The 14,519-nt window shown below is 46.3% G+C and overlaps 1 protein-coding gene across 1 annotated transcript in view; it reads right to left on the reverse strand.

The window, feature by feature from the left end:
- Positions 1–414: 414 nt before the first annotated feature.
- The window catches only part of ROS1 (ROS proto-oncogene 1, receptor tyrosine kinase), a 190,164-nt gene continuing 176,059 nt past the window's right edge, over positions 415–14,519 (reverse strand). Inside the window, exon 42 of the mRNA XM_056563593.1 lies at positions 415–855. Coding sequence (XP_056419568.1) covers positions 746–855 — 110 coding nt within the window. The 3' untranslated portion in view covers positions 415–745. The remainder of the gene's footprint in view (positions 856–14,519) is intronic.

Here is a 14,519-nt window from a genome sequence, read left to right on the forward strand (position 1 = left end):
AAGCTAAGTACTACCAGTAGAAAGGCAGGTGCCCCAGTAGGCTGGTAGGTCTCCCCAGTAGGAAGGGAGTTTCCCCCATTAGGTGGGTAGGATATTACCAATCATTTATTATCAGTGGGGTAACTACAGTTCACTGCACAGCCAAATGGCCAAAACCAGTGGGGGATCCAGAGATCAAACTGATATGAAAATGATGGTTTATCATTACAAGTGGTCATCATTAGTTTATTACAGAACACTTTAGGAAAACAATTTTAAGATGGCCAAATATATTAGAGTCACATGTATCAATTTCAGGAAAGATTTGGTAAAAATCTAGCAGACAGTGGCTGACTCACACAAACATGCATGCTGGAGTAGTCAGTCTGAGCTTGTATTTTTTTCTTAAAAGGTTGGGAAAAACAGCTCTTGGTAAAACGCATCTAATTTGTATAGCTGGTTTTAGGAAACAAGTCTATTCTTTTTTACTAGTCAAAGGAAATACTACCATAAAATTCTAAACAAAAAACAATAGTAAACAATCATACACAATAGCAATTGTTTTATTTGTGACAAGCGTCAACAGAACTTGTTACTAAATTCTTTTTTACCTGTAATAAAGACATCAATTTAATGAATCGGTTACATCCATTTTCCCTGGCTACATACAAATATTTCTGGAAATTACCGAGTGTTCAGAGTATTCAAGGCTTTCTTTTTTTTTTTTTTTTTGATGATATCAAGATTTTTCCCTGTTTTCATTGCTTTATGGTGTAGTTACCATTAGATAATTGAGGCCATCTACATTTCTCGCTTCTGTAAGGGTCAATGAGCCAGTTTCTTCTAAAGCTGATTCCACAACACTAGCATCTGTATCTGCAAAAGTAAATTCATAGCACACATTTAAAGGCCAAGGGAAGTGATGTGATGTAGAAATTCGAGCCAGTTGATGTAAAATAAGACATTTTCAAGCATTGCTATATTGTTTATTGAAAGAAAAATGTAAGATATTATGCAGATGAGAATGTTCTCCCAGCTCTTTAACCCCTTGCCGCAGAACACCGTTTATAAACGGCACTGCGGCACGGCAGGGTTATGAAGCGAGCTCAGGAGCTGAGCTTGCATCATACCCGCACTGTCCCAGCTGCTATTAGCAGCCAAGTCCCGTGGCTAATGTCGGACGTTGCCGTTCAGGCCAATGTCAGTCATTAACTCTTTAGACGTGCCGATCAAAGTTGATAACCGCATCTAAAATTTTTAAAAAATGCTTCCCGGCAGCTCAGTCGGTTTCATCTGGATCACTGGGGTAAAACCGGACACATGAGGACACATAATAAGGGTCCCTACCTTCCTCCTCGGCATCCCATCGTCGCTCGATTGCTCCATGCCTGAGATCCAGGTTGGAGCAATGGAGCTCCGATAGCACTGATCAATGCTATGCTATGGTATAGCATTGATCAGTATATGAAAGGCAAAAGAACCAGGCAAGCAGGCCACAGACATCGGAGGAAAGAGATATCCTCTGCGGTCGCTGATGACCCCGTAATAAGCCCAGTAACCAACCTGTCAGCATGCCTACTATCTCTGGCACAAATCACCTTGCTGAGTAAAGGACTCAACTTCATGCCAACATGTAAGTTTACAGTTGGCATGAGGTTTGACATTACAGAGACACTTTTTTTTCCATGAAAGATGAATCCCCCTCTAGGGAAAATGCAAATGTACAAAAAGATTCCAGTAGTGCTAATTCTGTAAATGTTATCTGTACTAATTTTGATCAGAATACACTATTGCATTTGTCCAGCCTACAAAAAGAAAGTGAAGATTTTTGTGATATTATGCAGGTACCTTACCACTCCACCAACCCTGGATTCTACCTCGTGGACTCCCGTTCGGAGGCCCTGGATAGGTTCCAGGAGTTGGCGGAGAGGGATTTAGTCAAATTGCATGAGAAAGTGAGTACTAAAAATATATCTGACAACTTAAATAAAGGGGAAAGAATTGCATTAAAAGAGTAGTGCGACAATAATTATCATACAATACGGAATGCAGACAAGGGGGGAATATTATCGTATTAGACTCAGGGCTATATAAGAAATTTAAAATGTATATCTTGTCTGTTAATGCCACCTATAGAAAATTCAAAGGAGACCACACTAAAACCTTCCAGGGCAGTTTGAAGAAAATCTTGGAGTAAGGATTAGCATTAGGTGCTATTGATACAAAATTAGAAGAGTTCTTGTATGTGTCTAACCCCATTATTCCAGTGTTACACTCATTCCCAAAGGTCCACAAGGGCATTTTTTCACCTCCCCTCAGACCCATTGTGGTTGGTATAGGGTCCCTTGTGGAGCGCCTTGGGGATTGGGTGGACCACTATCTGCAAGTGTTAACTAAAATAACCCGACTTTCCTGCAAGATATCAAACATGTCATTAACATTTTGGATAAAATAACATGGAGTGAGGAATTTTCATGGACGACGTGTGATGTAACAGGGCTGTATCCCTCTATTGCGTGGTCCAAGGGGCTGTAAGCGCTATCTTACCATCTGGATAGGTTCAGTAACTACTCCACTGGTCTGAAGGAATTTTTCGTCATCACAACAGAACTGTTGTTACACCACAATTATTTTATGTTCGATGGCGCGATTTTTTCCTTCAGACCAGGGGAGCATCCATGGGGGCTAAATACTCCCCTTCATTTGCAAAAATGTTTATGTTTCATTGGAAACAACAGTATATTTTCACTTCACATAATCCATTTTTGAGGAGATTCATTGGATAGGGAGATTCTGCTGATTATTTGGAAGGAGAGCGAATCACGTTTTTTACAGTTTGTAGAATACATCAGTAATAATGATCTCAATCTTGGTTTTACTTCTCATCTCAGTAATATCTCCATTAATTTCTTGGATATCACTTTATCCAATAGATAAGCCAAGATTGAGATTACACCCTTCTGGATAGAAACTGCCACCAATTCAGTTCTTTTGGCATCTTCGTGCCATCCCAGACACGTAATACACAACATTCTGTTTGGGGAAATGTGCAGAAACAAAAGAAATTGCACTCATGATGAGCATTTTAACCCCTTAAGGACAAGCACCGTAAATGTACGGCGCTGCTGAGAAGTACTTGGCGCACAGTGCCGTACATTTACGGCGCAGCTTTCCTGGATCACTGCGTCTCTGGATGCAGTGATTGGAACGGAGTGACTGCTGATATCTATCAGCAGCCATCCCGGTATATCGCCCTGACCCCCCCGTCCCCCCCCCCCCCCCATGTCAGCGATCCCGGCAAATCGCGCGGCAATTCAAGCCTGTGATTTTCCGCTATTCCGGGTCAATCGGTCTCTGGTGACCCGGTGACCCAGAAAAAAGTCCGAGACAGCCCCATTCACCCATACCCAACAGGAGTGAGGTGGCACGGGTGCCACCTCACGATCACGTGACTGATCGGTCGGAACCGATCAATCACGGACCTGCTGGGTGGTGATCGGGACGGCGATCGGAGATCGGCGCCGGTGGGGGTCTCCTACCTTGCCCGTGTCCGGCAAGGGTCCCCTCAGGATCGGTGGGGGCGACAGGAGCAGCAGGATCGGTCCCTGCGGCAGCATACAGTGGGGCAGGATACAGCAGGAGGTGAGTCCTGTTCACCTCCTACTGTTGCTTAGCAACAACTCGCAGCATGCAAAGCCAAAGGGCATGCTTCGAGTTGTAGTTTTGCAACAGCTGGCGTTCAAACTATAACTCCCAGCATGCCCTTCGACTGTCAATGCATGCTGATTGTTGCAGTTTTGCAACAGCTGGAGACACATTGGTTGTGAAACAGAGTTTGTTACCTAACTCAGTGTTTCGCAACCAGTGTGCCTCCAGCTGTTGCAAATATACAACTCCAAGCATGCACTGATAGACTGTACATGCTGGGAGTTGTAGTTTTGCAACAACTGGAGGCACACTGGTTGTGAAACACTGAGTTAAGTAACAAACGCTCGGTGTTTCGCAACCAATGTGCCTTCAGCTGTTGCAAAACTACAACTCCCAGCATGTATGGTCTGTCAGTGCATGCTGGGATTTGCAATTTTGCAACAGCTGGAGGTTTGCCCCCCCGCCCCCCTCATGTGAATGTACAGGGTACATTCACATGGGTGGGTTTACAGCAAGTTTTCTGCTGCAAGTTTGAGATGCGGCAAATTTTTCGCCACAGCTCAAACTCACTGTAAACCCAACCGTGTGAATGTACCCTAAAAACACTACACTACACTACACCTACACAAAATAAAAAGTAAAACACTACATATACACATACCCCTACACAGTTCCCCCCCTCCCCGATAATAAAAAAAAAAAAAAGTCTTGTACGGCAGTGTTTCCAAAACAGATCCTTCAGCTGTTGAAAAACAACAACTCCCAGTATTGCCGGTCAGCCACTGACTGTCCAGGCATGCTGGGAGTTTTGCAACAGATGGAGACACCCCGTTTGGGAAACACTGCCGTGGGGTATTTTTGTGGCAGATTCAAATCCCCAACTTAGGTCTCAAATGCGTATGGCGCTCTCTCACTTCGGAGCCCTATCGTATTTCAAGGAAACAGTTTAGGGCCACATATGGGGTATCTCCGTACTCAGGAGAAATTGTGTTACACATTTTGGGGGGCTTTTTCTCCATTTAGCCCTTATGAAAAGGTAAATTTGGGGTCTACACCAGCATGTTAGTGTAAAAAAATAATTATTTTTACACTAACATGCTGGTGATGCCCCATACTTTAAATTTTCACAAGCGGTAAAAGGAAAAAAAAAGACCCCCAAAATTTGTAATGCAATTTCTCCTGAATATGGAAATACCCCATATATGGGCGTAAAATGTTCTGTGGACGCACAACAAGGGTCAGGAGTGAAAGCGCACTGTGTACATTTGAGGTCTAAATTGGTGATTTGCACAGGGGTGGCAGACTTTACAGCGGTTCTGACATAAACGCAAAACAATAAATACCCAGATGTGACCACATTTTGGAAACTACACCCCTCATGGAATGTAAAAAGGGGTATTGCGAGCCTTAACACCCCACAGGTGTTTGACAAATTTTCGCTAAAGTTGGATGTGAAAATTAAAAAAACAATTCCCTAAAATGCTGGTGTTACCCTACATTTTTCATTTTCACAAGGGAGAATAGGAAAAAGACCCCCAAAATGTGTAGCCCCATTTCTTCTGAGTAAGAACATACCTCATATGTGGATGTTATGTGCTCTGTGGGTGCACTACAATGCTCAGAAGAGAAGGAGCGCCATTGGGATTTTGGAGAGAGAATGTGTCCGAAATTGAAGGCCATGTGTGTTTACAAAGCCCCCATAGTGCCAGAACAGTGGACCCCCACATGTGACCCCATTTTGGAAACTGCACCCCTCATTTAATGTAATAAGGGGTACAGTGAGTATTTACACCCAACAGGTGTCTGACAGATTTTTGGAACAGAGGTCCGTGAAAATGAAAAATAAAATTTATCATTTGCACAGCTCACTGTTCCAAAGATCTGTAAAATGCCAGTGGGGTGTAAATGTTCACTGCACCCCTTATTAAATTCTGTGAGGGGTGTTGTTTCCAAAATGGTGTCACATGTGGGGGGTCCACTGTTCAGGCAGCACGGGGGGCTTTGTAAACACACATGGCCCCTGACTTCTATTCCAAAAAAATTCTCTCACCAAACACCCAATGTCCCTCCTTCTCTTCTGAGCATTGTAGCTCGCCCGCAGATCACTTTAAATCCACATATGGGGTATTTCCATATTCAGAAGAAATTGGGTTACACATTTTGGGAGGCTTTTTCTCCAATTACCCCTTGTGAAAATGAAATATTTGGGGTAACATCAGCATTTTATAAAAAAAAAAATTAAACTTAAATTTTCCTGTCCAACTTTAGCGGAAATTTGTCAAACACCTGTGGGATGTTAAGGCTCACTGTACCCCTTGTTACGTTCCTTGAGGGGTGTAGTTTCCAAAATAGTATGCCATGTGTTTTTTTTCGCTGTTCTGGCACCATAGGGGCTTCCTAAATGCGACATGCCCCCAAAAACCATTTCTGCAAAATTTGATTTCCAAAAGCCAAATGTGACTTCTTCTATTCTGAGAATTGTAGTGCACCAGCAGAACACTTTACATCTACACATCGGGTATTTCCATACTCAGAAGAAATGGGGTTACAAATTTTGGGTGGCATTTTCTCCTATAACCCCTTGCAAAAATGTAAAATTTGGGGGAAAACCAGCATTTTAGTGAAAAAAAATAAAAATTAATTTACACATCCGACTTTAACGAAAAGTCGTCAAACACCTGTAGGGTGTTAAAGGGGTATTCCAGGCCAAAACTTTTCTTTATATATCAACTGGATCCGGAAAGTTAAACAGATTTGTAAATTACTTTGATTAAAAAATCTTATTCCTTCCAATAGTTATTAGCTTCTGAAGTTGAGTTGTTGTTTTCTGTCTAACTGCTCTCTGATGACTCACGTCCCGGGAGCTGTGCAGTTCCTATGGGGATATTTTCCCATCATGTACAGCTCCCGGGATGTGACATCATCAATGAGCAGTTAGACAGAAAACTTCAGAAGCTAATAACTATTGGAAGGATTAAGATTTTTTACTAGAAGTAATTTACAAATCTGTTTAACTTTCCGGAGCCAGTTGATATATATATATATATATATATATATATATATATATATATATATATATATAAAAAAGTTTAAGGCTGACTATACCCCTTGTTACGTGCCTTGAGGGGTATAGTTTCCAAAATAGTATGCCATGTTTTATTTACATTTTTTGCTGTTCTGGCACCATAGGGGCTTCCTAAATGTGACATGCCCCCAAAAAACTATTTCAGAAAAACTTACTCTCCAAAATCCCATTGTTGCTCCTTCCCTTCTGAGCCTTGTAGTGAATCCAAAAATTTTGTGAAAAATTGGAAAATTGCTGCTGAACTTTGAAGCCCTCTGATGTCTTCCAAAAGTAAAAACATGTCAACTTTATGATGCAAATATAAAGTAGACATATTGTATTTGTGAATCAATTTATTTGGAATATCCATTTTCCTTACAAGCAGAGAGTTTCAAAGTTAGAAAAATGCTACATTTTCAGATTTTTTATGAAATTTTGGGATTTTTCACCAAGAAAGAATGCAAGTAACGACAAAAATTTACCACTGTGTTCAAGTAGAATATGTCACAAAAAAATTATCTCGGAATCAGAACAATCGGTAAGAGCATCCCAGAGTTATTAATGCACTAGCTGAGTACCCGGCGTTGCCCGGTTTTTCCTTCCTAATCCTTGTTGGGGAGGAAAATAAACAAAGGAGGAAGCTTTTGACTTCATATCCCGTCGTCATATATTGTTGGCATATCCCGACCTCCTATCCCGACCTCCTATCCCGTCATCCTATCCCGTCCTCCTATCCCGTCCTCCTATCCCGTCCTCCTATCCCGTCCTCCTATCCCGTCCTCCTAACCCGTCCTCCTTTCCCATCCTCCTTTCCTGTCCTCCTATCTCTATCTCCTTTCCCGTCCTCCTATCCCATCCTCCTATCCCATCCTCATATCACGACCTCCTATCCCGTCCTCCTATCACGACCTCTTATCCCGTCCTCATATCTCGACCTCCTATCCAGTCCTCCTATCTCGACCTCCTATCCCGTCCTCCTATCTCGACCTCCTATACCATCCTCCTATACCGTCCTCCTATCCCGTCCACCTATCCCATCCTCCTATCGCGTCCTCTTATCCCGGTCCTCCTATCCCGGTCCTCCTATCCCGACCTCCTATCCTGTCCTCATATCCCAACCTCCTAACTCGACCTCCTATCCCGACCATCCCGTCCTCCTATCTTGACCTCCTATCTTGACCTCTCATCCCATCCTCATATTCCGACGTGTAACATGTGACCAGGTATTGAAATATCTCCAGCCGCACAGAAGTTATGTGGGAACATACATTTCCCATTGATTTGCATGGGACTTTAAACAAAACCCCCGACCCTCACAAATGGGGGTAGTTAAGGGTTAAATTAACTATCCCATATTTTAAGTGGACATATCAGTAACATGTGACCAAGTATTATCGAAAAACTCCATCCGTTTGGAAATTATGCAGTAACATATATTTCCCATTGACTTGTATAGGACTTTAAACATAAACCCCGCCCCTGGCAAATGGGGGTGAGTAAGGGTTAAATCACCTATCCTATGTTTGTTGTTGATATATAAGTAACATGTGTGCCAAGTTTCATGTTAATATCTTTAGCCGTTTGGAAGTTTTTGTGGAACATACACACATACATACATACATACATACATAAACACACACGTTGAGTTTTATATATATATAGATAAAGTAATAGTGGTCAGAATTGCAAAAAAGGGCTGCGTCCTTAAGACAAAAAAAGGACTCAGTCCTTAAGGGGTTAAAAGGGTAGGAAGGGGAACTCACAGACAGGTTTAGCAAAGAGGTTACTCTGACTACATTCTGAAAGATGCATTTCGCAAAGTGAAAAAGTTAAATTGATAGGAAAATATTAATAACCTATTCCAACAGATAAAACAAGAAGGAGAGTTCAAATAAGAAAAGAGAGCCTTTTTTCGTACTCCTGACTGCACACAGTTTGGACAAATCAAAAACATCATTAAAAAGTACACAAAGGTCTTAGAAATGGACCCCATCTTGAAAGAAATTGTTACGCCGAGCGCTCCGGGTCCCCGCTCCTCCCCGGAGCGCTCGCAACATCCCCGCTACTGCAGCGCCCCGGTCAGATCTACTGACCGGGTGCGCTGCGATACCGCCCCCAGCCGGGATGCGATTCGCGATGCGAGTGGCGCCCGCTCGCGATGCGCACCCCGGCTCCCGTACCTGACTCGCTCTCCGTCGGTCCTGTCCCGGCGCGCGCGGCCCCGCTCCCTAGGGCGCGCGCGCGCCGGGTCTCTGCGATTTAAAGGGCCACTGCGCCACTGATTGGCGCAGTTGGTCTAATTAGTGTGTTCACCTGTGCACTCCCTATGTATACCTCACTTCCCCTGCACTCCCTCGCCGGATCTTGTTGCCATTGTGCCAGTGAAAGCGTTTCCTTGTGTGTTCCTAGCCTGTGTTCCAGACCTCCTGCCGTTGCCCCTGACTACGATCCTTGCTGCCTGCCCCGACCTTCTGCTACGTCCGACCTTGCTCTTGTCTACTCCCTTGTACCGCGCCTATCTTCAGCAGTCAGAGAGGTTGAGCCGTTGCTAGTGGATACGACCTGGTTACTACCGCCGCTGCAAGACCATCCCGCTTTGCGGCGGGCTCTGGTGAATACCAGTAGTAACTTAGAACCGGTCCACTAGCACGGTCCACGCCAATCCCTCTCTGGCACAGAGGATCCACCTCCTGCCAGCCGAATCGTGACAGTAGATCCGGCCATGGATCCCGCTGAAGTTCCACTGCCAGTTGTCGCCGACCTCACCACGGTGGTCGCCCAGCAGTCGCAACAGATAGCGCAACAAGGCCACCAGCTGTCTCAACTGACCGTGATGCTACAGCAGCTACTATCACAGCTTCAGCAATCATCTCCTCCGCCAGCTCCTGCACCTCCTCCGCAGCGAGTGGCCGCTTCCGGCCTACGACTATCCTTGCCGGATAAATTTGATGGGGACTCTAAGTTTTGCCGTGGCTTTCTTTCGCAATGTTCCCTGCACTTGGAGATGATGTCGGACCAGTTTCCTACTGAAAGGTCTAAGGTGGCTTTCGTAGTCAGCCTTCTGTCTGGGAAAGCTCTGTCATGGGCCACACCGCTCTGGGACCGCAATGACCCCGTCACTGCCTCTGTACACTCCTTCTTCTCGGAAATTCGAAGTGTCTTTGAGGAACCTGCCCGAGCCTCTTCTGCTGAGACTGCCCTGCTGAACCTGGTCCAGGGTAATTCTTCCGTTGGCGAGTACCCCATCCAATTCCGTACTCTTGCTTCCGAATTATCCTGGAAAAATGAGGCCCTCTGCGCGACCTTTAAAAAAGGCCTATCCAGCAACATTAAAGATGTTCTGGCCGCACGAGAAATTCCTGCTAACCTGCATGAACTCATTCATCTAGCCACTCGCATTGACATGCGTTTTTCCGAAAGGCGTCAGGAGCTCCGCCAGGATATGGACTTTGTTCGCACGAGGCGTTTTTTCTCCCCGGCTCCTCTCTCCTCTGGTCCTCTGCAATCCGTTCCTGTGCCTCCCGCCGTGGAGGCTATGCAAGTTGACCGGTCTCGCTTGACACCTCAAGAGAGGACACGACGCCGCATGGGGAATCTCTGCCTGTACTGTGCCGGTACCGAACACTTCCTGAAGGATTGTCCTATCCGTCCTCCCCGCCTGGAAAGACGTACGCTGACTCCGCACAAAGGTGAGACAGTTCTTGATGTCAACTCTGCTTCTCCACGCCTTACTGTGCCTGTGCGGATATCTGCCTCTACCTTCTCCTTCTCTACTATGGCCTTCTTGGATTCCGGATCTGCAGGAAATTTTATTTTGGCCTCTCTCATCAACAGGTTCAACATCCCGGTGACCAGTCTCACCAGACCCCTCTATATCAATTGTGTTAACAATGAAAGATTGGACTGTACCGTGCGTTACCGCACGGAGCCCCTCCTAATGTGCATCGGACCTCATCACGAAAAAATTGAGTTTTTGGTCCTCTCCAATTGCACTTCCGAAATTCTCCTTGGACTACCGTGGCTTCAACGCCATTCCCCAACCCTTGATTGGTCCACAGGAGAGATCAAGAGCTGGGGTACTTCTTGTTTCAAGGACTGTCTTAAACCGGTTCCCAGTACTCCCTGCCGTGACCCTGTGGGTCCCCCTGTAACCGGTCTCCCTAAGGCTTATATGGACTATGCTGACGTATTTTGCAAAAAACAAGCTGAGACTTTACCTCCTCACAGGCCTTATGACTGTCCTATTGACCTCCTCCTGGGCACTACTCCTCCCCGGGGCAGAATTTATCTTCTGTCCGCCCCAGAGACTCTTGCTATGTCTGAATACATCCAGGAAAATTTAAAAAAGGGGTTTATCCGCAAATCCTCCTCTCCTCCCGGAGCTGGATTTTTCTTTGTGTCCAAAAAAGATGGCTCCCTACGTCCTTGCATTGATTACCGCGGACTTAATAAAATCACGGTAAAGAACCGCTACCCCCTACCTCTTATCTCAGAACTCTTTGATCGCCTTCAAGGTGCCCACATCTTTACCAAACTGGACTTAAGAGGTGCTTATAATCTCATCCGCATCAGGGAGGGGGACGAATGGAAAACTGCATTTAACACCAGAGATGGACACTTTGAGTATCTAGTCATGCCCTTTGGCCTGTGCAACGCCCCTGCCGTCTTCCAAGACTTTGTTAATGAAATTTTTCGTGATCTCTTATATTCCTGTGTTGTTGTGTATCTGGACGATATTCTGATTTTTTTCTGCCAACTTAGAAGAACATCGCCAGCATGTCCGCATGGTTCTTCAGAGACTTCGAGACAATCAACTTTATGCCAAAATGGAGAAATGTCTGTTTGAATGTCAATCTCTTCCTTTCCTAGGATACTTGGTCTCTGGCCAGGGACTACAAATGGACCCAGATAAACTCTCTGCCGTCTTAGATTGGCCACGCCCCTCCGGACTCCGTGCTATCCAACGTTTTTTGGGGTTCGCCAATTATTACAGACAATTTATTCCACATTTTTCCACTATTGTGGCTCCTATCGTGGCTTTAACCAAGAAGAATGCCAATCCTAAGTCCTGGTCTCCCCAAGCGGAAGACGCATTTAAACGGCTCAAGTCTGCCTTTTCTTCTGCTCCCGTGCTCTCCAGACCTGACCCATCTAAACCCTTCCTATTGGAGGTTGATGCCTCCTCAGTGGGAGCTGGAGCAGTCCTTCTACAAAAAAATTCTTCCAGGCATGCTGTTACTTGTGGGTTTTTTTCTAGGACCTTCTCTCCGGCGGAGAGGAACTACTCCATCGGGGATCGAGAACTACTGGCCATTAAATTGGCACTTGAGGAATGGAGGCATCTGCTGGAGGGATCAAAATTTCCAGTTATCATTTACACCGATCACAAGAATCTCTCCTATCTCCAGTCTGCCCAACGGCTGAATCCTCGCCAGGCCAGGTGGTCGTTGTTCTTTGCCCGTTTTAACTTTGAAATTCATTTTCGCCCTGCCGACAAGAACATTAGGGCCGATGCTCTCTCTCGTTCCTCGGATGCCTCGGAAGTAGAGGTCTCTCCGCAACACATCATTCCTCCTGACTGTCTGATCTCCACTTCTCCAGTCTCCATCAGGCAAACTCCTCCAGGGAAGACCTTCGTTTCTCCACGCCAACGTCTCGGGATTCTCAAATGGGGTCACTCCTCGCAGGCCATGCGGGCATCAAAAAGTCCTTGCAACTCATCTCTCGTTTCTATTGGTGGCCGACTCTGGAGATGGATGTTGTTGATTTTGTGCGGGCCTGTACTGTCTGTGCCCGGGATAAGACTCCTCGCCAGAAGCCTGCTGGTCTCCTTCATCCTCTGCCCGTCCCCGAACAGCCTTGGTCTCTGATTGGTATGGACTTTATTACAGACTTACCCCCATCCCGTGGCAACACTGTTGTTTGGGTGGTCGTTGATCGATTTTCCAAGATGGCACATTTTATTCCTCTTCCTGGTCTTCCTTCAGCGCCTCAGTTGGCAAAACAATTTTTTGTACACATTTTTCGTCTTCACGGTTTGCCCACGCAGATCGTCTCGGATAGAGGCGTCCAATTCGTGTCAAAATTCTGGAGGGCTCTCTGTAAACAACTCAAGATTAAATTAAACTTCTCTTCTGCTTATCATCCTCAATCCAACGGGCAAGTAGAAAGAATTAACCAGGTCCTGGGTGACTATTTACGGCATTTTGTTTCCTCCCGCCAGGATGACTGGGCAGATCTTCTACCATGGGCCGAATTCTCGTACAACTTCAGAGTCTCTGAATCTTCTGCTAAATCCCCATTTTTCGTGGTGTACGGCCGTCACCCTCTTCCCCCCCTCCCTACTCCCTTGCCCTCTGGTTTGCCCGCTGTGGATGAAGTGACTCGTGATCTTTCCACCATATGGAAAGAGACCCAAAATTCTCTTTTACAGGCTTCATCTCGCATGAAAAAGTTTGCCGATAAGAAAAGAAGAGCTTCCCCCATTTTTGCTCCCGGAGACAAGGTATGGCTCTCCGCTAAATATGTCCGCTTCCGTGTCCCCAGTTACAAACTGGGACCACGCTATCTGGGTCCTTTCAAAATCTTGTGCCAAATTAATCCTGTCTCTTACAAACTTCTTCTTCCTCCTTCTCTTCGTATTCCCAATGCCTTTCATGTCTCTCTCCTTAAACCACTCATCATCAACCGTTTCTCTCCCAAACTTGTTTCTCCCACTCCTGTTTCCGGTTCTTCTGACATCTTCTCCGTGAAGGAGATACTGGCCTCCAAGACGGTCAGAGGAAAAAAATTTTTTTTGGTTGATTGGGAGGGCTGTGGTCCTGAAGAGAGATCCTGGGAACCTGAGGACAACATCCTAGACAAAAGTCTGGTCCTCAGGTTCTCAGGCTCCAAGAAGAGGGGGAGACCCAAGGGGGGGGTACTGTTACGCCGAGCGCTCCGGGTCCCCGCTCCTCCCCGGAGCGCTCGCAACATCCCCGCTACTGCAGCGCCCCGGTCAGATCTACTGACCGGGTGCGCTGCGATACCGCCCCCAGCCGGGATGCGATTCGCGATGCGAGTGGCGCCCGCTCGCGATGCGCACCCCGGCTCCCGTACCTGACTCGCTCTCCGTCGGTCCTGTCCCGGCGCGCGCGGCCCCGCTTCCTAGGGCGCGCGCGCGCCGGGTCTCTGCGATTTAAAGGGCCACTGCGCCACTGATTGGCGCAGTTGGTCTAATTAGTGTGTTCACCTGTGCACTCCCTATGTATACCTCACTTCCCCTGCACTCCCTCGCCGGATCTTGTTGCCATTGTGCCAGTGAAAGCGTTTCCTTGTGTGTTCCTAGCCTGTGTTCCAGACCTCCTGCCGTTGCCCCTGACTACGATCCTTGCTGCCTGCCCCGACCTTCTGCTACGTCCGACCTTGCTCTTGTCTACTCCCTTGTACCGCGCCTATCTTCAGCAGTCAGAGAGGTTGAGCCGTTGCTAGTGGATACGACCTGGTTACTACCGCCGCTGCAAGACCATCCCGCTTTGCGGCGGGCTCTGGTGAATACCAGTAGTAACTTAGAACCGGTCCACTAGCACGGTCCACGCCAATCCCTCTCTGGCACAGAGGATCCACCTCCTGCCAGCCGAATCGTGACAGAAATAGTTGCAAATGGCAGAATGACAGTTTCCAAACAGGGTCCTACGTTAGGTTCTACCTTATCACCTAGTCTGTTTAACAGTAAAACGAATGAAACAGTGCGGAACTGGTTAGATATAGTAGGTAATTGGAAATGTGGCCATACCAGATGTCTGACTTGTGGCTACATGGATCTTACCTTACCAAGAATGTAGTCTCA

The sequence above is a fragment of the Hyla sarda genome, chromosome 3, assembly GCF_029499605.1.
Source record: "Hyla sarda isolate aHylSar1 chromosome 3, aHylSar1.hap1, whole genome shotgun sequence".
NCBI classification, from domain to species: domain Eukaryota; kingdom Metazoa; phylum Chordata; class Amphibia; order Anura; family Hylidae; genus Hyla; species Hyla sarda.